Source organism: Pagrus pagrus, assembly GCF_965226575.1.
Source record: "Pagrus pagrus genome assembly, chromosome: 6".
NCBI lineage: Eukaryota > Metazoa > Chordata > Actinopteri > Spariformes > Sparidae > Pagrus > Pagrus pagrus.
This window is the reverse complement of record NC_140190.1, coordinates 20,442,649-20,468,613: the sequence shown is the minus strand read 5'-3', so window position 1 is coordinate 20,468,613 and position 25,965 is coordinate 20,442,649. Positions and strand designations below refer to the sequence as shown.

The 25,965-nt window shown below is 39.3% G+C and overlaps 1 protein-coding gene across 3 annotated transcripts in view; it reads left to right on the top strand.

Moving 5' to 3' along the window:
* LOC311258790 (adhesion G protein-coupled receptor D2) overlaps window positions 1–25,965 on the top strand; it is a 97,011-nt gene that overhangs the window by 43,241 nt on the left and 27,805 nt on the right. For all 3 annotated transcript variants that reach the window (XM_084355380.1, XM_084355381.1, XM_084355379.1), the window contains 3 exons: window positions 4,844–4,885; window positions 9,367–9,420; window positions 12,526–12,670. In XM_084355380.1, coding sequence (XP_084211506.1) covers window positions 4,844–4,885; window positions 9,367–9,420; window positions 12,526–12,670 — 241 coding nt within the window. The remainder of the gene's footprint in view (window positions 1–4,843; window positions 4,886–9,366; window positions 9,421–12,525; window positions 12,671–25,965) is intronic.

Genomic DNA, 25,965 nt, shown 5'->3' with positions numbered 1-25,965 from the left:
GTGTTAACGATGTTGTTTTCTCAGTTAGCTCTACTTCTTTATGATGCCTGTGGAGATGTCCTGCCATATTTGTCTTGTTACCTGTGGACGTGTATGCTACACGTGCATAGCATAGCTTACAAACTGTGAATTTTTTTGTTATCGACAACGCAAATGTTGTTGACATAACTCACCTGGAATCACACTGGTGATTTCAGAGAAGCAGGAGGGGGTTCGAGTGCAGTTGATGTGTCGCCTATATCGGTTGCCATGGTGTCTTTTAATTGGTTGCAGCTTCAGGTTAGAGGCGGTAACGTTAACTCGCTGCGTTACAACATGCTGTGTATGTGGGTGGGTTGGTCACAGTCGTGAGGCTTCGCAGCTTGGTGAAAACTGGTGATGGAAAAGCAAATCAGTGCGGCTCGGTTTGACTCGGCGCGCCCAAAAGTGCGAGTGGAAAAATGGCATAACTTGCATAACACAGGTCTAGTTATATATGGAGGTGTTTAATTAATTAATTTAATTAATTAATGAAAGCATTTTTTTCTATGGAGTAAATACAAATACAATTTGCTGAAATTACTAGTTCCAGTGATTACAGTTTTTAACTTTCATACTTGGATGTGTGTCTTGAAACCTTTACTATCGCAGGGATGTTAAAATCATACTGGTAGAAATAAAAACCCACAGAAGAAGTGTACACGCTGCAAGGTACAGCAGAATTTGTTAATAGGGCTTGAATCTATTATCCATCATGTTCTCGATTTTGTAAAAGTTTGCAGCAGATTGAAATAGCCTTCAGTATTTTATAGGTTTTACAAAAAGCACATTTGCATTTTGTATGAGAAATGTGCTTAAAAGATTGTGCAACTTTACATTAGTGAAAAAATATCACTTGCTGCCTGTTATTTGTTGGTTTTTAGCTGCCACTGTCTTGACAACTTCAACATAATAATGGTAACTGAAAGGTCACCGGCTCAATCCTGGCAGCTACAAGTACATCCATCAACAGCTTTATATTCTGTGGAAAATATCCTTCAGCTAAACACTGAGCTTCTACGTGCTCATTCACTTGGCTGAATATGTGAGAGGCCTCCAATCAGTTCTGCTCACTGGGAACTGATGCAGTTAACTGAAAATGGAAATTCAAGCTACATTTTATCTAATAATGCAAAAGCTGTCCATCTAAATAGATAGGATATAAAAACAAATTTTTACCAAAGATCTTTAGCTTTTGGCATTCGAGGAAAATAAGCTTGTTTAATTAATTTGACATAAACACATAAGTTGAAGCTATTAAGTAGACACACTTACACAAATGGTTGAATAAAGCATATATTACAAGTATTACCAGTGGTTGATGGATCACCTTAAAAATTCTATGCACTTAGTTGATGCTTTTAGGAAGATAGAGTTACAAGGACAGCAGAGGTAGAATGTGGTACATTTCCAAAAGGAGGTTGGCAATGTCACAAACTGCCAGTCGTAAACAGTTAAAGGATAAGAACCACAGCATCCTTGTTTAATAGAATTAATGTTGAGTTCTCGTAGAAAAAATCGATCTCTGACTTTAATGTGTTCTCTCTGCTTTCTCAGACAAAGCTCTCGGTAGCTGATAAGAAGGAACACTCTTGTGAATTTAAACAAAACCTATTTTCTGACTTGTGTTGCACCATTGTACATCTCTCTTGGGTGATAATGTTTTTGGTCAAACACAGTGTTTGTTGGCTTTAACTTTTTAAACATACAATTGTTCCCTAATTAGCTGGATGCTAATTAATTTATGCTCCCTTGTTTGATGTACAGTATAGCAATACTTTGAAAGCAACTGCAACCATTCTTTGCATAAATTTGTAGCATTTGCTGCTGAGTTCAAAAGAACCAGGACTGGGTTTAGAAAAGCACACATGCATTTAAATAATGCGCCCCATTTTTTGTCTGTTTGTTTTTAGTGGGAATATTAATGAATTAACATTTTAAACAATCTATCATTATTGTTGTGCTACCACTTATTTTTAACTCAATTATATTTTAATAGATCATTTTTCTTAATGTGCACAGTATGTTCTCCCCACTTTGTTTAGTACACAACAAAAGATTAATTACAAATAAGAGGAATGATCAAAAACATGATAATCAAATTGCAACAGTAAGTTAGAAATTGCTATTCTAATGCAATACAATAGGGTACGTGTTTCAAATTAACCACCCACTGTCTGTTGTATGTGGTTGTGCCTGTTTGTGTGCGTAGTGTGTGTGTGTTAAAAAAGAGTATTCTCCAAACATAAAAAATTCTATATACAATACTTTGCTTGTGCTTTTAAGTGTTTGTCAGTGAGCATTGTACTAGCACTGCATTGACATCCTGGTCAATACCGTGCCTTTGTTACAAATTATTTGTGATATGTACTTAGAATAATTTGCTTTTTGACTTTGAACTCTGGAAACAATCAAATACTTACTTAATTATTCAGTCAGCCTGTATCACATACAAAACAGGAGCCAGCTTCCTCAATGGCAGCTTTAAGTTAATTCTTTTTCTTAAAATGTTGTCCTTGTTTGTTTGATTGTATGGAGTCCTGCTTGCTGAAATCATACGCCATGTAGTTAAAAAATTAAAAAAGTATGGCAGAGCAAAGCTGATTGGTAAGAGGAATCACATAATATAGTATAGCCTCTATTAGCATGTAGGAATTGGTGAATCAAAGTCTGAGTTTGTAATGTTATGAGAGTGTTTAGGTCAGCCTTCTACCATTGCAGCCCTACCGTTTCTTTAAGCTACAGTGGCCTGTAGCTGACCGAACAATCACCCTGCATTTTAATGTTTTAATAAAGGGAGTTAGATAACAGGTAACATTTGGAGCCAATATGCCAGTGCCCATAAAACAATATATATCACCTTGCCTATAGACTTGACTAACAGCTTTGTCATTAATATGTTCAGCTTATGAAAGAAGGCTTTGTAGTCTTTGCAGCCAAAACATTGTGTTACATTGTGATTGTTCTTTTGGAGTACCATCCTCTTATCACTGAACACTAGGAACTGTGTGTAGTAATGTGACTTGCTGAGTGGAGTTTGAGAGTTAAAGTATGAGTCAGGACTTGAGTTTTGAAAGCCTCTCATCTCAGCTGTATTTGCATTGTACAATTGCTGGGATTGTTAAGCAATCTTTACAATAGAGAGGCGAAGGCCCTCCCTAGTAAAATAAAACTCGTAATCCCATCGTATTTTTCATCACCAACACCAACATGGCCCTCACACTGACACCTTTTGAAAAAGTATTAAAAAAGGTGAAAATCAAGTGTGGCCATGCTAAAGGCTACAGCTGTGTGGAATGGGAGTTAGTTAGTTCTATGAGAACTAACACGTGTTTTGGTGTGCAGTCTCCCTGATAACGTTTTTTCGCAGTCTTATAATTTAACAGTTTTACAACAAACTGCAGCCTTTTTGATTTGAGAATTTTTTTTTCTTTTAAATTAATCACATTCTACACTGTATAAGGTTGTATCCCATATTACATGCAATTGTAGGTAAGCAGTAGAAATAAAATGTATAGGTTTCAGATCTCTTGTTATGCCTGTTGTCTTCAGCATGTCAGATACCAGCAGAATTGTCATTTTAAAGAGGATGGATGTCCTAAGATGCTACCTGACAGGCCGACAGGGCAATTCAGTCCCTGGAGGACAGGAGAGCAGCCAGTAGCAGGTGAATGGGCAGTAGCTTGGGCTAGAGGTCGTCATTGTCAGCCACCGTCGGCCTGTCACTCTGAACGGGCCCCCAAATCATGTTGTCAATGGTGATGCATTGAGATCCCCTGCAGGCAAAAATTGGAAGCTCCAAACTCAACTTGATTGATGCATTGACCAGGTTTTGTCTGCCTGTCCTCAGGAAGTGTCCTTACCTTTTTTTAAAGATGAAGCAACATAGAAACACTTTAAGCGGTGAAAGGGGCATGATGTACTTTTAAAAGTTTTTTTTGTTGTGTGTGTGTGTGTGTGTGTGTGTGTGTGTGTGTGTGTGTGTGTGTGTGTGTGTGTGTGTGTGTGTGTGTGTGCGCGCGCGCGCGCGCGCGTGTGTGTGTGTGTGTGCGCGCGCGCGCGTGTGTGTGTGTGTGGAAGTTAGAGCCACATCAACGTGCTGTTGGCTTATCAAAGAATCTACGGTATCTATCAGCCTTGAAATTTATAGGATTTTACTTGCCTTTTCATTTTTCTCTGTAGATGTTTTTGTGGCACTATTTAATCGGTGTTCTGAGAATGTTGTTCTCACTGTTTCCTTTGAGGCAACAGTATTACATTATGGCCCGAAGGCGAATGCACAGCTTGTACATTCAATGGATGCCACAATGGATTGGAATGAAAAATATATTTTTTTTCTGTGACCAAAAGTGCAGCCTTTATGCATCCAAGGGCATGGCATTCTTGGGCCCTTTGTCGAAAAACACAGACAGAACACGGGCACTTGAGATTTTCTATTTCGATAAAGCAGTGTGGAACCTTGGGTTTGAGCCTTTGATGACTTAGTGGGGCCTGGAATGAGGAGCACAAGTATTGTAGACGAAACAAACACAAGCTGAGCCTGACGGAGGTGGCCCAGTTTGGAGAAGTTGTACTTTTCAAATCCTGCTTCTTTTCTCACTACTTTTCACAACACTCTAATTCAGTTTTGCAAAGCCGAGATAGAGTATGAATCAACCTAACCCATACGTGTCGCTCCATTCATTACTTTTGAGCTTTTGTTTTTTACTGTAGGATAAGAGAGAAAACAACTGTAACAACTTTGTCCTCCTCTTTCTCGCCCTCTCTCTCTCTCTCTCTCTCTCTTTCTTCCTTCCTCTCTCTCTTTCTTTGTCTGTGTTTGCAGGGCCTGTTCATCTTCCTGATATATGGGGTGTACAACACAGAGGTAAGTCTGCATTGTGTCTCAAGGCTGTCGGAGTGAATGAGAGAAATGACAAGTTTCTGATGGGCTCCCTGCTTAAAAGCTGTGTGGGTGGGGTGTGAGAGTACGAGTGTGTATGTGTGTGAACGTGTGTCTGTGGATGGGAGGAGGGATGGGAAGGAGGGGAGGGGACATCGTTTCCACGCGAGCGTCCCACTGCCCTTCATGCTTGGACTAACTTATATGCATCCGAGTCCGACCATTAAACACTGACACGCCGCGGTTCTCAGCCACTCATTCCTCACCCACATTGGCTAATATTTCACTGCCTCTTTAAGTTTTTAAACTCACGGCCCTCCATTTAGCATCCTGACAAAGCCACTGGCCAGGGCTTTGCGGGACCCCAAGCAGTAACCGTAGTAGGACACAAAAAGAAAAACAATATGCAGCCAACAATATGCAATGAAGGCGTGAGGATATTGTATTGAGATGCTGCTTTATTACCATTTAGATACGCAGTAGATGTCTGTCAGGGTGGAGGGTGGGTGAGTGGCGAGAGACCAAGAGATACTATTTAATGGATGAGTCGCAAGTGATGAAAATCATTCTTGGTCAAATGTGGCTCTTAGTCTATGTAAATTGGATTTTTTTGTGTGTTTTTTGTGTGTGTTCTTGTTTCCAAAGGAGTTAAAAATCTGAAAAGGTTTTTCCTTATAGCACAGTTAACCCTCCAGGACACAGAAATGTAATTTTTGATTCAACAATAATTTTTAAATTTAACTTGAATGAATATTAGGACTTAAAAGTCATTAAATAATCTTAAACTTATGAGGTCTTAGTTATCACACACATTTTAGCTAAATCCTCTCATGCATCTTTTAACTTCTTTTTGTCAAAATGAATCAAATACTTCTGCATGAAAGTCCTAATTTCTGATGCTACGAACCTTTCTACCTATCACGGAGCCTAACACTGTCTTCTCACTTCATACTTGCACTTACCTGTTGGCAAAATGTAGATATACCTAAATCACTCTAATAGTCATATTCCTACATAAAACCTACCTCTGCACAGGACTACAACTTACCTTCATACTTACTTGTAATGCCTGAATAATAAGATGATTTGTCAAAAAATCTGTCTTAAATTTGGGGGAAAAATTAGCTCAAAAGGGTCCTAAAAGCATTAAATTTAAGTGTCTGATACCTTGAGACAACCTGGGAATGTTGAAGAGGAAAAGCCTGACTGTCAAGTCTGTTAAGACCTGTCCCTGAGTCACAGGCGATGCACCAGCAATGCAGAGCCACAGAGGGTTGACCCTTCACACTGTGAAATAAATCAACACTACATTCTTGCTTAAGTGGCTTTTTTAGTGCTTGGGAATTCATTTTCTTACACTCAAGTTGTCCTTGACCCTGGGGTCTGCACAATTTGTGAGCAGCTCATGTACATGTTCCGGTTTTCAAAAGGACCACACTTCTTTGTTAACGTTTGAAAAAAAAAAAGAATTCATTTCATTTCTATTTCTTCCTCTGAACCATCACCACCTTTCTGAGACACTCCTTTTTTTAATCTCCCACACCTTGCTCGCCTTTCGTTTTGTATCTCTAACTAGTTTAATGTTTGACACAGAGCACTGCTGGCTTCAGGTTTTACCCCCATGACACCTGCAAGGAAATATTTGTGTAATGGAAAAAATACAATGCAATTGGGAATGATCAAACTTTTTTTTTCGTTTCTTCCCTGTAATCAGAGTGGCAGGGAGATAGGCCAATGTGAGACAGGGAGGATCGTGCTCTGTCTGTATTCGTTTATGCTAGCCAGCCTTGATGACTGGGGACGGTAACTTCTCCTTTGATTACATTATGTGACACATTAAGCTGCTCCGTGTAACAAAGTCGATAGAGTGAAGAAAAAACTTTGCAAAGTTGCTGTTAGTTGTTAACCTGGTAGAACAAATTCGTCTTTAACCATCTTATTGTAAAGAAATGTTGCTTTGATATGCTAAAGTGTTGAATTAACTAGTGCCTCAAAGTCAGAAAATGCTTCCATTCATGAAGCTGGTTTCTTGACTCTATAATTACAAATATGGCGTGGAAGACAGACTGTATCTACTGCTGTTACACTCAAAATGCAGTGTTTTAATTGCTAATTACCTGACAATAGCTTTCCATTATTCATTGCAATTAGCTTTTCCTTGGTGGTCACCTTGTAATCCCACGCTTTGATGACCTTTTATTTCCATCAGCTCCAAGGATGTCGGCAGGTGTTGTCGGGCGCGCTGCTTTCATATGGTAATCGCTTAGCGCCCATTTACATGGGGAACCACGCTTTGCATCATTGGGAAACCTTGAGTGTGCGCAAAACTCTTAAACACATAACGATCATCTAAAACAATGCCCTTCCCCTCATTGTCAAATGATTAATTAAGTTGTGTCATGTAATTGCCTCAGCACGCCGGCTGCTTTTGATATCAGTGAAATCCCCAGGACTTACTTTCCCCATTAAATTGCGTTAAGACGGTGCCTCTCCAACATCTGCACTGTGTCGAAGGCCCTCTGTCAGAAATAATAGGAGGGTTTTGGAAACATGATGCTGTTGATTCTGCTCTGTCACAAGGCTTGGGCTATCTTCATTATGTGGCCCTTCAACGTTGGTATATATGCAAAACATCCTCGGTATACACATGCTGTCTCTGAGACTGTGTGTGTGTGTTTGTGTGTGTGTGTGTGTGTGTGTGTGTGTGTGTGTGTGTGTGTGTGTGTGTTCAGTGTGGTGTCATAATTTATAACACGCTGCGACTTAATGAAGCCATAAGCCATAATGCATATTCACTAACGTGGTGGGCTGGGCTGGGATGGGCTGTAGTGATGAGTGCCCAGCCGCTACAAATTTACAGTGAGCGGTGACAATGTGAACGGGCTCATGTACGTGCACACACATACACAGGCACACGCACGCGCACACACACACACACACACACACACACACACACACACACACACACACACACACACACACACACACCTCATAAATGCCAGACATTTTCCATAGAAGATTGCAGCCTATTAAACTGAACTACAAACAAACATAATTTCCTGCTGTTCTTTATGTTTTTTCATGTAGACTTTTTTTATGAAGATGTTTCAGTATATATTTAATAATGATATAGTTATATCCCTTTTTTAAATAAAAAAGGTAATGTCAGCTGACCTATAGTTTTTTTATTAATTAATTAAAAAACATTACTAAAATGAAAAACAAGTCGTTACTAAATCAGGGAAATACATTCATTGACAGCTGTTGTTGAGTGACAAAAGTTTTGTATATTACCAAATTTTGATTCATATGACATATTGTAATTGATTAGGAATATGTTGGATCAATTTTAGTTTGAATTTAAAATTTTGAATATTATTTTCCACTAAAGGAATGTTTAGAAAAATGTTTTAATTGTATTAAGTGAAATGTATTAACCTTTTATTCAGTGATCAGTGAAACTTATACAGTTGCAAACACATGATTTCAAGCGATTTCTTTTTTTATAAAAAATGTTTTGTAGATTAACCAAACCAGAGTTTTATCCAGTTGACTAAGTGCATTCTAAGTTGTTTGATAATTGTCTTGTATCACGTGATACTAATTACACCATATTTACATGAAACAAGTGTTTATTAGTATTCTTAATCATTCATAAGTATTTGGATGGGTTCGATTACAAAATGCAATTTATACATTTTAAAGGAAATCTGATGCATGAATTCACCAGTTAAATATAATTTAACATCATCAACGTTATTACTTGCCTTTAATCAGAGGACTTGGCATTTACTTTCACAGTTGTACAAAATTATTCTTCATTTAATATTTTCATATTTTTTTCATTTTAAAATATTTTTTCCCCCAAGGAATATAGTTAATAAGCAGGTAAATTACAAATTAGGTTGTGGATTAGTAATATGACAACTGAAATTGTATGTATGTGTACCTTATAACTTAAATTTATGAAATTCTTGTCTGGTATTGTATGTGTTAAATGACAGTGTGCAGTACACTGTTTCATCCGGAGTGTAAAAATGTAATCTGTTCTGCTAGGGCGGTCCCTTCTCCTCCAATAGCTCCATTTGTTGGTCCCGGCGCTCTATGCTGACAGATGATAGCTTGAAGTCGTCTCCTTAGTTTGCCAGCTCTATGTGTCACTTTCAAGTCCCATTAGCCACTGGGACATACTGGAACACCCTCTCACATGTACATGCACAAACACACACACATGCACACACATTTCCCCAACCACTGTTAGTGCCCTCAAAGTAACGCTCAAGATTTGTTCCATCGCCTGCACGTTCTATTCCCTTTTCTCCATTTTACATTTTGGGTGCAGGCAGGAGTTTGCTGTGTTTGCTGTGAAAGATTTTTTGTTTTGATTCATTGTAAGTGTGTTTCATTGAGCGCTGTGTCAGATACACTTATCTCTTTCTCTCCCATTCTCTCCCTCTCTCTTTCAGGTTCGGAGCACGGTCAACAGGATCAAGGAGAGGAGAAAAGCGCTTAATTTTTCAGTATGTAATCCTCTATTTTCCTGTGAACAAGTGTGTGTGCGCATGTCTTTGTGTGAGCCTCTGAAAGATACTGGTGCGACAGACTCAATTTTCCCAACAGCTTTTTCTTTTCATGGCAAAAAATAAAAAACTCCACTCTAGCAATGCCAATGAAAGCTGGCCACAAAGCAGCATTGTACATCTGCTAGCTTCTCACCAGTAGACAGTCCATGTTAGATGCCCTTATACATCAAACTTGGACCCTCTGTAATAGCCCCCCTCCCTTCCTCCCTCTGTCCATTGCTGCACCTTCATCCCAGCAATGTCAAGCTCCGTGGTGGGTTACAAGTTTCTAATCCAGGACAAGCAGTCTCCTGACATTAAAGTGTCAACCTAGTATTTATACCTTCTTGGATGCTGCTGTTTGGCTGAAGTGGTGGGATGCTGTGTGTGTGTGTAGGTGTGGGTTTGTGTGTTTAGGAAGATTATAGCCTACGCCAAGCACTTTAGAAATACTTAATAGTCTCTAGCACACACACATACGGACAATTATAGACCCTAGTACCTTGACAACCACCCCCTCTCATCATTCCACACTCCTTTGCCCCCACCATCTTGCAAGCACACCCACAAAATGCATCTTGTCCCTTATGAGTGATCACATTAACTCCACTCCGCTTTGGCCTATAACACTTTGTCCTGCCCCTCCCACTGCACCCTGACCCACCCATATGTACCCCCCAATATTTCCCACCCTCACGCACTTCAGGTCATTGATGAAGGAATGAAACCATTTCTGGAGGCAGATTGATTTTTAAAATATCAGTGTGCCCCTACTTCTTTTTGACCCCCTACCTCAGAGGTGGACACTGTAAAGATGAGGAGAAACGAAATAAATAAATAGACAAATTTAATGTGTCTGTGTGTAAGGTGGATGGCCCCAGGGGGCCCCCCCTGCCATCAGGTGCAGTCTGATATATTGGCTGCTCATGTCAGTGAGGCCCCCCCATCTACCGTCATTTTTACTGCTTCCTCTCCCCTCTGGTGGTGGCAATTTTCCAATCTTGCCGGGTTCCGCTACCAGAATGCGTTTTTTAGCCATCACTGCTGCCTGACGGTTTTTAGCTAATGCTATTTTGTGCCATAAATCCTGCTTGAAATACTGTATCTACCTGTCCTTTGGTTAGATAGGAGACATTTGGCTCTAGATGACCGCACATGCCCCTATATATCCCCTTGTTGTAAAACATAGGATTGGGTACTGTGCCTCGGTGGCTGAGGGATAAAGAGGCTTTGGCGATGTTACTGCATATGGGGTCATTTGAAGACGAATGGCACTTGTCGGAGATAGAGGGGTTTATATGTTGTATTATTTGTAACGATTGGAGGGTTAATCCAATGGGTTAATTCACTGCAACTTCAATTTAAGGATTTAAAATGGTTGTTTAAATTTTGAAAAGATCATTGGAAACTTTTGTATGTTTTATTTCTTGATAACAAACATTACAAGCAGCCAGTACCATGCCTTGCTCAGGTCAAACCCAACCTGCCATTGATCTGTCAGATATTCAAGCATCTCTTGGATGATTGTGTGTTATACAGATTTTTAAGCCAGACGGGTTGATGCAGTATCATCATTTACTGTATCTAAACAGCGCACATGACATCAGATTAAATGTATTGTATATATACTATATACAACCATATAATCATTTAAATATTCTGGGAAATATTTAATTATATATTGCTCCTGGTACAGTGACATGACACACCTCTGACCTTGACGACCTCTCATATAAATTCCACCTAACCTAATCAAACACTCTCCCCTCTTAAATTGCACCCTTCTTTCGACCTCTTTAGGCCCCTTCCTCATAGTAGCCCTCTACATCAGCGTGAGTCGCACACACACCATTTTTAGCCCTGGGGGGGTGGGGTTTTATACTCACACACGCTCACACATACACACACTTTGACCAGTGTAGCCTGCCTGTTTGATACCAAGTACCTCCTGACCCACCCTGACCTCCCTCTTCTACACACATAGCCAGATTGCTTTATGAAATAAAGCTGTCAGTTGCACGACCCAAATAAAAAACTACCCCCCTCAATACTCCATACCTCTGACACCACTGAAATATAGATATAAATTGGAAGCGGATTAGTTTTTTTGATCTTAATTCAAGTTTTGACAACGTATAGGAAGCCAGGTGTTGGCTGGAATCAGTCTTGGCTCTGAAAGAAATTAATTGGACTGGAATTTGACTTTCACAAGTGGATAGTTAATATTTATTTTTTGTCTTTATCTGGTACCACAAGAATAGGTGTGACATAGCTGCATGTTGTTCAGGTTGTTGGATGAATGACTTTAAATAAAAAGTAAATAATTTATGTTAATGAGACCTCTGGTTGGAGTGACTTACAACGACGTGTAGCAGTGCATCAACAATACACAAAAGGAGTGTGAGGCATTCCTACCTCAATAGAAGTACAGTATGAAATACAATAGGCCCCGGTGCCTGTTGAATCCCACAGTCTGTTTGAGAGGTGTGCAAACAAATGGACGATGCATGTTACATCAGTGAAACAAGGAGGTCTCTTAATTAAGATTCATAGAGCAGCTGCTTAGGTCTGGTGCTTTTTTGTTGGAAGTACAATAGAGTGGTCTATTACAGCCATTACAATTACCATTACAATATACGATCACTACGTGATCTGTATTGTATTAACAGGAAGTACTGTATTGATCCCTTTTTGGGATATTAATTTTCTGTTTTTTGTTCTCCATGTTGGCTTGTCAAAATGTCAAAAGCCACCATTAATCCCTCTAATTAATGATAAGATTTATTTGATCTGGAGCATATTCTCCTATCTAATGCACAGTGCTGACTTTAAACAGTGTGAATTTGTTTTGATAGCTTGTGTTTAATGCAAACACCAATTCAAATTTATTTTGTATATAAGAAAGTCGAAATTAGGCTGGTGATCCTTGCGATGAAGTGAAAGTTTGTTTGCATCACTAATGATCAACTAGGAAAGCTTGATGTATTGTAGTGTATTCTGTTAAAAGGTATTTAACCCTACAGTGACCTCCTGCAGCTGACATTGCCTCCTCATTTTTTACAGAACTGTGCCAGTTCCCGACCATCCAGCTCAGTTACCAGCTCTCGCCCTGTCAGTTTCCCATTAGGAACTACTTCAAACCAGGAGGAGGAGGCCACCCCTACCTACACCACCCCTGGCCTGGGGAAGGAGGAAGACAGGACCAGAGGTGAGTTGACGTACCATGCCATAAAACCATAAGGCAAATCAGGCCCTTGACCTCTCCACTTTTAACTCAGTGGGGGCAAGATTGTCTTTTTGACCCTCTGTTTTCAGTCACTGACAATCATGACTTTTCACAGTAACTAGAAATATATTTGTAATGTTACAATTAGCATATGGTACACATTGAAACAATTACGTCCCCTGGTTTGCATTAATACTGTAGACTTTTTTACACCATGGACACTTAGACTCATCAAACACAGGTAATAACTCAAACAATGTAGGCGGGCACAGTTGTTGAGAGTATTGCCTCACTGGCATGGCTGAGCCTAAATGAAACAAAATCATTAATGTTATTAGTGACATATTTGCCTGTTTTGACAAGTAAATATGTTTGGTGGGGGGAAGATCTCCAGTAGGACACAGAAACCTTTCTAAGTTGAAACAATAAAATGCTAATGATCGTTCTACGCAGCAATATTTATAATACAATAGTCTTACCTACTTACTTTGTATTTGCTGAAATCAGATTCTACTCCCATCTGCCTTACTGCAATATCCTCTTGCTTAGGTTTATTTTAATACAAGCAAAAGCAAAAAGACACAATCATTCAGGTACACATTCTGGGATAGTGTAAAAAAAGACACATTGGCAGACTTTGATTCTGTGCTCTCATGTTTGAGGATACTCTCTAATTCATAAGAGTTACGGGAAAAAAATGCAGAATCCAGAAAAATTTTACTATTTGAACATTCACAGGAATTAAATGGGTGCCATCTTGGAACACCATAATGAGTATTATCAACACATCCATGCTTTGACCCTAACTGTAATAAACATAATTCAGTATAGCTGCCACTGGAATCAAGCAATTTGTACTTCTAGACTGCTTACTTTTGATTACACTTTGGCTTTGGTGGTTTAACTATATTACTACTATCTCTAATTTACTTTCCCTCACAGTTTTTCCTAGTTGATCAGAGGTTTTAAACAGCTGCCTTTGGAGCTGAACATAATAGCAAGTCACAAGATTGCTTGCTAATTTGATTTCTCTGTTGGCCTTGCTTCTCAAAAAGCACAACTAATCCACCGTCACTTGAAAAGTACAAGGACGGCCACCCATCTAGTGATATTCTTTTAATTAGAATGAAAGATGAAATCTGAATATATAAGAATAAGTGAAATATTTTGTGGGTTGTTTACCTTTGTTTCTTAATGTACCCTGTCTTTTGAAGAGGGCAGCACAGGTAACCTTGCTTTTTGAAATTTTCATTTCAGAAGTGGTAGTTTTGCCTGCAAAGGATTTTAATTTTCACTGTACATTTTTGCACCAGAGTGCAGCTAAGCCTTTTCATGATTAATTCAATGGCAATAGCAAATATTTAGAACTCATGTGTGGCGTATGTGTGTGTACAGTATGTGGATGGCAGACCAGGCAAGCTGCAACGAATTCATCAAAACATGAATGTATGTTTGAATGTGCCCTCTTGATAACTGTGTCCCAATGACACAGCTGTTACATTTTTAAGGTAATATGTTTTATTTAATTAATGCTTGTTTTTCATCATCACAAGTACAAATTTATTTATTTTTTCTTTGCATAAACTTTTTCATGCAGTCAGTTGCAGTTTATTAGGTTTTCCTGACAAAAACAGCTCTACATTCAACTGTCTTCATCAAAGTTATAATGTATTTTGTGGAATTTCTTTTAGAGAAGTGTTGATTCAGTGGTCATTTTGGAGGCTGTAATTTGTTTGTGGTGCTGTCAATTGTACTGCATTGTACCTGAGTTGTTTTAATGTTCAGTCTACCTTCATTGATAAAAATGGGTTGTTAAAATATTAGAAACACTGCAGCCTTCAAAATGATCATAAAGTTGGATCAAGCTTTAGCTATATATATTCCCCTACTCTTCCCCCACTGGCATATCTGCAAGGCATTATTGCAAGACACTATGAAACAGAGAGTTGCGGCAGGCCTGTTGAGTGAAATCAGACATCAGAAATCTCCTGTTAAATTTAAACACTAACCAGACACCCTGGCTTCAGTCTCGCTGCCTGACCCGTACTGCACTCAGCAAGTTAAGAGTCATTTGGTTGTGGAAAAGATTGGAGACACCAGTTTCAAAGCAGGGAAACAAAGAAAGAGATGTTGATCCTGGTTTCATTCTGTAATTTAAAGCCGTTCTTAGTGTTGCTCGTTCTGCTACCCATGTTGATGCAGCATTTGCAGCTTTTTAGAATTTTTATTTTTAACTTGGAGTTACTTATATGTAAAAGTGCTAAAACAGAAAACAAATACTGAACACGTTTATGAAAATATGTCCATTTAAATTACAACTCTGGAAAAAATTATATTAATGACAATAAAAGAAATGACTAGGCTGACACTTTTAAGGTTAAAAACTCCAATGCTGATGTCATGTTTTTTCTCTTTTTAATTGTTATAATACTTTATTTTATTCATTGACAATCTCATAGAACAGTTGAATTTAACTGAATGCACAGTATCTGTGGTAAATACTATGTGGATCATGGTTTATGACTTGTACAATAATGATATTCACATTTGAATAGTACATGTGCTGTGTGTTATTGCTCCTTGTTGCCGCTCTGTGCACCTCTCAGGCTGTGATTTACAGCGTTTCCTTTGCAGGTGATTTGCATGGTCCTCGACACTATTACTGTCTCTTTCATTCACTCAGCGCGCAGTAGTTAAATCAGTCCCTACGTCACATTTACATAACTGAACCTCCAATGTAACCTGACAAGTCAAACTCGGCAGCGGAAATCATCTTTTTGATGTTACACAATTGCAGAAATAATTGATTGTCAGATGCTATTACTCAGCCCATTTGCTGCCTCTACAATCTACTCCGGACTCAATGCTACTAGATGCAAATGCAATCGGCTCCGTGTGATTGAGTTCTTGGAATGAATTGGCAGCCGAGTGCTTCTATACTACAAACTAATGCTACTGTATGCATATTACCATGCAGCAAGGCACACACAGGCAAACATGCACTTTCAGTAAACTGTAATCATCATGACAAGTCAAAATCAGCAGATTATAATCTTACTACACAGGAAATGACTGAATATTTTCTTTCTTACTGGGCTATTTTTTAAATGATGCTGTCAAGAGATGAAACAACAGTTGACAAGGTTCTCTGAAAGGGCAAGTGGACGATTTTATTATGTTTTATTCAATAAATTATTAACTTTGTCATACAGTATTTCTAATATACGTGTGTGTGTATATATATTGGGGCCTGACCGATATGGATTTTTTGGGGCCGATACCGATTATTAGGGGGAAAAAAATCCGATAACCGATTAATCGGACGATTTTTTTTTTTTATAAAGTTTTACAATTTTATTAATTTAAGTAGTATATCTACATATTTACTTATTTTTTTTTAAGAAATGGCTGCTTTTGAGCCTTTCAGACACTTCTACAAAGAATTAAAGGCAGAAAAATAATTTCAAATCCTTTTTATTGCTGAGTCAAGCAGCATATTAACATGACAACCATCCAACATTAGGCCTACAACAAGGCATCATTAGCTACTGCTCTTCACGCCGACAGGAAGACCGACTGATCATCTCAGTAATATACCACAGATTTATCATGAATCAAACTCAGACCAGAAAAGCGTTTTCAACTACTCGCCTACTCTACTTACCGTTGAGTTGGACCACTCTCCTCCGTGCGTCCCTGCCGCTGCCTGCTCCAGATCAGTCACTGTGCTGTGTTGTGAGGTGGTTAGTGGATAGTGGATGGAGTTTGTCATGAGGTCGGTGCACCCTCTACAGTATAAATAGCCTAATGTCGGGGGATCTTTTCAAATGGAGGAACATTTTCAAAGTAAAACCAAGTCTTATTCCCTGCATTTTATTTCTGAAAATATCGGCGACAATTGGCGAGTTTTGGCCGATTACCGATTAGTCTCAAACGGGCTATAATCGGCCGATTTAATCGGCTCGCCGATAAATCGGTCGGGCCCTAATATATATATATATAAATAATCTAGACTTAAGCAAACAGTGCAGTACATTACAATATTTGCTGGATCTGTCGTTTTTGAACAAATAGCAAAGAAGAAGAAAAAAAAATCAAGCAAAACTGTGCCAGGAATGAGCAGAAAATTGCTTTTTTGGGAAGTGGTTGCTTTACATGGTGGTGCCTATAATTTGACTGTATGCTCCACATATGCTACAGCATGTCTTCCCACCATAAAACACAAACAACAAATAACCAGATTGGACCCATTTTTCTTAACAATAACCACAGCATCTCCTCCTCACTACCAAGTGACAGTGGTAGCTTGCATGCAAGGTCAACCCTTTCTTGGTAAGTGTGGGTGTATGTGAGGGGGAGTGTTTTGCTTTTGATACCTGCCTTTTCCATCTTTCTCTTAACTCAAGTTGGTTGGCACAATGTCCAAAGCAGACAGTGGGTTATGTTGAGGGTGCATGATGAAAAAGGTGAACAAAGTAAAGCGCATATTTACTGTGAGCATAAGAGAAGGACAAGTGCAAAATGAAGGAATAAAAGAGGAATGGGGGGTGAAGTGTGTGGGGATTTGAATTGAAAGGGGAAGGGTTGTGTGGGTGTTTGTGTATGTGCATGAGTATTGCATTCCTGATTAGATGGCCCCATACAATGGCTGAGTTGAAGGCCGCAAGCCCTTTTAAACGGAATAATGTGCAGGGTCAACAGTGTTACCTGGCGACAAGTTCCTGCTTTGTTAAAGGGGCTATATGTAACAATTTTTATTAAAAACCATTCCAAAATTAACTAAAATTATCAACAGATTGTGAAGAAATAACAGTTTTGACGTTATGTCAAAAGGGCCAATTCTAAAAAAGAAAAAACTTTCATGTTGTTACACATTACTTAACCGAAATCCTATGAGTAATGTGTTATATTACTTTGTTGCTGCTAAAAGTAAAGGTATAACTGTAAAATGGTACCCCCAACACTGATTAACATTGACATTGATTTCCACTGCTTGACTCTTAGAGTCAAGCAAATTAGTCGAGTATGAATTCAACTGGTGGCCAGTCTTAGATATAGCACCTTTTATAGCCTTAACCTCAACGAGCAACGATGGCTAAGCAGTCATCTATCTTTTATGATACACATTTCAATTGAAACAGTCAGTGGTGCAATGGTAATGACACTTGTCTCAACGTCTTCTTAATATCATAGTGTTTCTAAATGTGAGGGTCACAATTTATTCTAGAGATTTCACTTTGGATTAATGTTGTGTGATTAAGTTTTAAGCATCTATAGGACCAGAAATAGATCTGTCAGTTGGTTTGTCAGTCTGTCCCCCATTTTAAAAACCTGTTTACCGGGTGACTATCATAAAGAATATATAGAGTATATTGCCGTATTATGTGGTTCTCACAAGTTCATCTTTGCAGACCTGATTTCTGGTGTCATTTCCAGTTTACGTAACACAGCTTGTAGGAACCATATGCCTGCACATTGCTGACATCTGACACCCCTTCCCCTTCCTCTTTTACTAACATGTGTTCCTCAACATCCCTCGCAATTAGGGGCCTTGTAGATAAAGTAGTGTGGCGGTCTATTGCATGCATCTTCTGCAGATTACACACAGATCCTTCGCTGACACCACCATGGGGTTGGCTCCCCCCGTCCCTCTCTCCACCCACACACTATTGCTTGTCATGCATGTTTAGCCCAGTTCATTGACATGCAACAGAATCTTCTGTTTCAAAAATGCAAGAAAGAAAAGAAAGAAAGACTGAAAAAAGAAATATTCCCTTGTGTAATGACAGCATGTTTGCAGCAATGTCATCTGGCTGCTTGATGTTGAATCAGTTTCTCTGTGATTGGGGATGTGCACCTCTGACAAAGTCAAATATGACTATATTTTTGATAAATTACAGCAATATCAGTATATATCAATGGAATTTGATCTTTTTTCAACAATTTGATTTGGTCCGAAGATATTTACACTCAAGAAAACTGCATTAAATGAAGAAAATGATAAAATGTTCACCCTCCCACCTTTTCCGGCAGGATAGTACAAGTCATATACAGTATATTACAATATTATGATAACTTAAACCCTAAGCAGATGTATCACTATTCTCTTTGAGTGAATATATAACGACTGGTTTGTTGATGAATAACGTGCAAATGATCTGACATATTAAATTGAAACAAAAAGAAAGCAGTTGTGAGGTGCTGCTGGACCTTTTTTTCATTAGGATTTGCATGTGCAGATCTGTTATTGTGGCAAGATTGAGTTACATTTGCAAATATCCTTGATTGGCACTTGAGTGTACTAGATGCATGAATATGTGATTTAGGTGTCTGATCTTTTTTGAACACTGCAAAAACTGTTGGAAGTGTGAACTATTAAACTGGTCAATTTATAAACAGAAGATAAAATTCAGATGCCTTCTTAAAGTGGGCAGAGTAAAACAAATGTGATTGTGTTTTTTTATTCATTTTAACTGGTCTAACTATTATATGTAGACATCAAACATGCTTCCAAAACAGCAAAGAGAGAAGTGTGTCGCTGTGGGAATTGATATCACATGGATAAGTACCACAGCAGAAACGCAAAGGTTAGGTGTGCCTATGTGTCTGTGTGACAGAGAGGTATTTGGCCTCTGAGCGGCAGCTTGTGTTCTGCGTCTCTTTGATGCAAAGTGATGTGTACTAATTCTACATCTGCTCAAACCAAACAGGGCTTGAAAGTTCAGCCAAGTCCCCCATAAAAATCACTTCCTCTCAGCGTATCTTCCCCTGCCCCTCTCTCTGTGCACAAATTAAATTTGTTGCATTTTTCCTGCATCCTCTTTGCATTTTGAAGTGATGGACAAATAAGTGGATATTACTTTGGGGTTTTTTGTGTGTGTGTGTGTGCCTATGCTTGAGTGTGGATTTGGATTTAGTTTGTTGGTTTGGCTGTTTTGGGGAATATGTGGCCCTGAAATGGGCTTTTGTCATGTGGGCTGAAGCTTTGAGGGTTTGATTGTAGTCTCACAGTGTAAATACCCAAACAAACAGACAGCGGTCAAAATGTGCTGTCAGTTTGCCATGTATTTACATTCTTCTCGCCCACTTTGTTGCTCTCACTCTCTCTCTTCCGCTTGCATCTGATTTGTTAATTTGTTTTTAGTCCCTAGCTTTCCTTTCTTCTTTCTGTTGCTCCCTCTCTGCCTCTGACACAAACTCCTTCCATTCTTTTATTGTCTCAGTTTGTGAATATTTGTAATATTTGTGGTTCCAAGTGTCATGGCTACATTAGGGAAAGGACTTTCTGACGGGAATTAAGTTTTAAATTGTCAGTTTAACCATGTGTCTACCATATCTCACTGGTGAAAAATCTCAAAATTGTTCTTCGATCATTTGAAACACTGAAACAACTGCATTCTATGCTCTCGCAGTACATTCTGGCATTTCTAATTCATCACACCCAATGAAACAAATCCAAAGATGAAATATTGAGCCCATTTGGTTGTTCTTAAGTGGCTTTAAATGCAACTGTTTATGCATATTCGCCCAACCGCTACAAAGCGTACCAGGCCTCTCGCATTTGTTTTCCACAGCTGTTCTGCATAACAACGCCACGCTATCACGCACAAGCGAAAGTCTGGTGAAGGGAATCTATTCATAATTCAAAGAAACAACACGGCACAAGCTGTGGCGTTGTCAGATATAACAAATTGAGGAGGAAAAGGGTTGAATTTGTATCTGCTTACAGAGGTTGACTGCATTATACATACTGCAGGTGCCGCTGAGTGCGTGGTAATAGGATATATGATGGATGGCCAAGCCGCATGGGCTCCCATTCCTCTGGGTTATTCATCTATTTATCTGCTTATTTATTTATTCCTTCACCCAGAAAGACCCTCACAAACTCTGGATTTGCCTAAGGTGCAGTAGCACCTAAAAGAGTGCCGGCCAGGATGGAAATGGGACTCTCTGAGTTCTCTGTTCTGCGTGTGTCAGGTGCACTGCTGATGTTCATTGGTGGTGTCTTTGGTTTAAGGGGGCCTGCACTTTTTTTTAATCTATATAGTTCCTCAACTAAACCAGAAAACAGAACCAGGACACATTTTCTCTTTAAGAGCTTCTTAGAAACCACAAATGAAACCCGCACAGAAATACAGCTTATTTAAATATGCACACTAACTTGTCTAGATAAATTTCAACAAGTCAATGGCGAGCTTTTTAATGGTGCAATGGTTCCCATCTTGAGCCACTAGAATCTGTACAAGGTGTAGGACTAAATCCTACATCCATCATTGTCTGCCTGTTTTATTGTACTCCCCTTAGCTATTGGAGTATCTAAATAAGCACAAAATGTCCAGAACTTTCAAAGATTCAAAAAGATTTTCCCTCTGAAATCAAAGATGACAGAGTTATGAAATTGAAAGCAAACAAGAAGAAATCAACCCATAGGGCTTTTAAAAATAATAAATGTACGACATAATTGAAGAATTGTAGCAATCAGCAGCCCAACATGAAACCAAGCCTACAGGGACCACTGTGACACAGAGGTAGCAACCACCACACCTTTGATCACACACAATCGCCAGCTAACTGCCTTTCATGTTTAACCCTGTCACTGCTCCCCTATCAAGGTTGTCACTCAAGGACCTGCATGTGCCCTGGAGTAGGTCACCTCCCCTGGGACAAACTGTTTCACTCCCCCCACCCCACGTCATCACCCCTCTCTGCAGCAAAGAAGGGATACTATGCGCTATCTTAATAAATATGCATTGTGTAAAGCTGCACAACAACATTTAAATGGAAAAATGCAGCAGCCTAAGTCACAGATTTTGCTAAATAGTTGTTCTTTCCTTATTCTGCATGTATTTACTGTATATTTTCATACACATGAGCACACACACATACACACCTTTTTTCTGCAAGTATCTTAACACAATACTAAAACATTCACCACTACTACCATCGTGCAGCTGCCAACAGCACCTCTAAACCAATATCAGCACCTCCACCCCCCTCCCCCCCAGAACATTTTTCCATCGTTCTCATTTCAACAGCCCATGGCAACGACATAGCTGGCAGCTTACGACGAAGCAAAGTGGGGAAGAGGAAGGGGGTAAGGGGGGGAGTCGGCCGTAGATCAGGGCAGGGAGGATGGCGGCGCGACCAGGAGGTGACAGGGGAATAACATCCCTTTCTCCTCAATCGACAGGGACCATAACTCCTGCCTCTCCAGGGACAGATTGAGAAAGGCAATAGCCCAAGGGGCTGTGAAGCACGGATGCTTAGGAGAATTGAAAGTTAAAAGAAAAACGCAGTTTGCCAAGCCACTGCCACTGATTCAGCCGACAGCACTGCTATTTGCCATTGGAATTTTCTTATTTCTTGTAATTCTTTTTTTTTTTTTTTCAATTTCCTTTTTTTTTTGTAAGATGGCAATAGAAAGGCCCAAGTGGCATACTGTCCATATAGATTATCAAACCATAAATCTCCAGGGGTTGTTGTGCAGTATGCTCCCCATTTTTGGAGAGTTTTCTTCACTTATTGAAGTTGGTGGGACAGTATGCTCATCTTTCTTTCTCAGTGACTTGAAGTCTCACCTCAGTTGTTCCACAGTAAAAAAGTAAGATTAAAAAACATTTGGTGGGAGGGGCTGATGAGATGAAAATTGTTTCTTTTGAGATTAACTTTCTCCTTTGACTTCATTGCCACAAGTTGGCTGTAAACTGGCACAATTGGCCAATAACGGCCTGGCACTATGTTTTAACACAGGCAGTAAAGAAATCAATTTCAGTGCCAGACATTTGAGTCTTGCTGGGTGTAGCAATCCAGATGTACAGTAGTTGGGCTATGAACATTCCACTGACAGCATTTAATTTTTTCTAGTGGATTACCAGCTCAGACAGCCAGCAAAATATCACTTTACATGCCTGACTCAGGCAACTTGCAAGTGACTCAGAACCAAAAGGATTTAGTAAGAAAAGTAAACTGGAGAGAGATAAGAGGAAATATTACTGTATGTTGTGGGGTGTGGGTGTGTAATGCAGAATGTCTTATATAGTGACTGGGGAGTTGCAGTTTGTTAGTATACCATTTCAAGTCACACTGTTTAATTGCTATGTATGTGATTATACTGTGAGTGATATATCAGCATCATCAAACACAGCTAAACTCTTTGTAACTCCCCTCACTATCTCACTTTTCCCATTTCTCTGTCACTTCTCTCCTAGCTTCAGCTGATCAATTCATTCTCTGTCTTCCCGTTTCATTTCCCTTTTACACTCTCTTTTTGTCTTTTTTTACATATTCTCCATCACTCCTTCCATGCTCTCCGCAGCCACATTTCCCTGTTTGGAGTGGGTGGGAGGGCTAGGAGAGCTGGCAGATAGCAGCTTTTATAACCTGATCAATTTTACAGTGGCTTATTGAATAGCTTTTAATGCCCTTCTTTATTTTCAGTTGTAACCTGCTCTAGAGTGTCTGCCGCTCCAGGGCTGATGTGATGGCTGGCTAGAGAGAGAGACAATAAATTTTAATACATCGTCTCTGGAAAATTACACATGTTTAATCATTGATTTTTATTGGCTCATCATGATAACATTATCTCAGTGGGTGAGGGTGGGCAAAAGAGCGGCTCATAAAAGGAAAGAGGTTGAATTAGTTATGGCATTTTAAAGAGTGAAGTTGACAAAATGAAATGTTGGCTTAACCAACTTCCTTTGTGTAATATACAATGTATTGATTGGCTCTGTAACTATAATATATATCGACAATTTGATGCAGTCACCATTTAAACAAATGGAGCCTTCTCTGCTGAGACAATCAACAAGATTAAATGTCAACTATGACTATGTTTTTAAGTGGCAAAGGAATTTAAAATGCACAGACCAAATTACATTACATTCCGGATTTCTCATGGGGCTGTATGCTAAGAAAGTACCTCTGTCATTTTTGTCAATGATTTTCAAACTTGGTCTTATCTTTAATGGTCATATATCTGGAGATATCCAGAACTATCTCTACTTTCCTGAAGTTGAAATAAATGTAAGCTAAAGTATCTTCATGCTTGTTGGTGCTTACTCCAGTGACAAGAGGTCATTGACATGACATTAAACGCACAGCAGAGATGGTGGAGTTGATGCAGTGTTTGAAAAATCTATATATAGAATTTGACTGGAGGCTTATCTTATTTAAGAAATGACCAAAAATGCAGTTTGATTTAATTAAGGGAACATATGTTATTTGTTTTTATTACGAAACACAATTGCAAACACTATTAATGTATTTGAAATACTAATGTATATCTTTAGTCTGGTCATGTTTACCCTCTATCACAGCCACTGTGATTTCACCTCAACAACCAGAGTGCAAGAAAGGTGAAATCTGAATGTGTGTGCAGCGAGATTTATCGTCTGCATATAAAAAAAATATCAGGATCATTAAGTCCAACTCTACTGCCATCATGCTGATGAAAGCTGGCAAACACATAGACTTCATAATGCCTGGTGTGTGTGCCAGTGTGTGTGTATATGTGTATAAGGGATGTGATAAGGTAGATTGACTTCTAATATAAACGGTAGAGGTGTCTACTGACATCCATATAGCAGTGCCCTTTGTGTCCCTGCTGGCAACCCCATTCTCTCCTGATGTGTGTGAGAGAGTGTCAGAGAGGGTATGAGGTTGTTGTACTATGTGTGTGTTTGTGTGCAAACATAAAGTTTACCATGCTGTATGGTCTTTTTCACTTTCTGTGATATTGTGTGTTTGAAATAATGTATTAAAGCTTGTGAGTGTGTGTGATTATGAGGGTATGTGAGTGTAATACAATCAGCCTGGGTAAGTGAGGGGGCAAGTCATTAGACTTGCGCACATGTGTGCATGTGTGCACAAATCTGTCTCTCCCTCACTCTCTCTCTTACACACACACACACACACACACACATGCACACCACATAGAACACACACACAAACACACACTGGGGCAGGTTAGCCCTCCTCCACACCAGCACCTGCTCCGCTGAAGGTGAAAGAAGTGCTCACTTGAGCTCATTGAAAAGTAGATGTGACAGTAAATTTTTCAGGCCCTTGTGAGATGGGAGATCTTGTTATAGCAGTCAGGATGGGGGTCAGGGCAGTGGCTGCTTGATGATTGAGGAAAAGAGAAGTAAATTCATTCTGCTTCGGGCACTTTGTCAAGTGCCAGTAGCTTACTGTTGAGAGCCACTCACCCATCACCGTGTTACGGCCCCAGAGGTCACCTCCACCGCCATAAATCTGCCTCGCCTGCTAAACCTACTGCCTTCCCCTGGCTGAGCACGAGCAGCAAGAGAGGCTGCAGCTGCCGCTGCTGCTCCTCATAGTTACTCAAATGAAAAAAGGCAGAGGGGAGAATATAGATTCTCCTTTTGATGCTGCTGATGGTGTAAGACCAGGACACTGGGTGTGCTGTGCCACAGGGGGGATGTGTACGTTTGGACTAATGGTTGTGTTGTGTGTGAGTGTGTGTGAGAGAATGGATGGTTTATGGATATATATTTGGAGAAAGGGACATTCTTTGTATGTTACAGTAGGGGGTTTCGTATGTGTAAATGCACATTTTGTTATCGAGATTCATACAGTGTATTCTTGTGTTTAGAGGAGGGTTTCTGCAGCTTTTCTTTTAAAATTTAAGGCAGTGATCATTCTGATTCTGTTTTTCAATTATCAATTTGATAATTGAAAAACAGAATTGTACACAAACATCATAAGGGTATGAATATATAATAAAATAAGACTAATTTTTACAATCTCAACACCTCTTTTAGTTGCTTTTCACATGTTTCTGCAGAGAGAGAAATTACTAAAAATAATAGTTATTTATCGAAGTGATACCCCACTCTACCCTGCAAAACCCACACCGGTCAAAAACCCATAGGAGAGTACAGAGAGAAAAGAGAGGGGAAAGAGGTATTGCAGAAGATAGAAGCAGACCAGGGATATGAGAAAGAAAGGAATAAAATTCAAGAAATGTGCAAATGAAATAACATTTTATCATACAAGAGAGGCCAAAGAAAGTCTGCAGACTATTGGAGTGCCACATTTTAATATGCAAAGTAAAACAATATTGAAAACTTAAGAAGTACAGCAAGTGTTTTTCCAACACTATTGCCCGCAGCTGCTACACAGTCTAATAGTGGTTAAATACAACACATAGAAGGTACTCTTGCATCACCAAGTGAATGGCTACCAATACAAGGCCAGTACAACTGTCTACATTAATCAGTTTTGACAGTCTTACAATGTTTAGAGTTAAGAGCAGC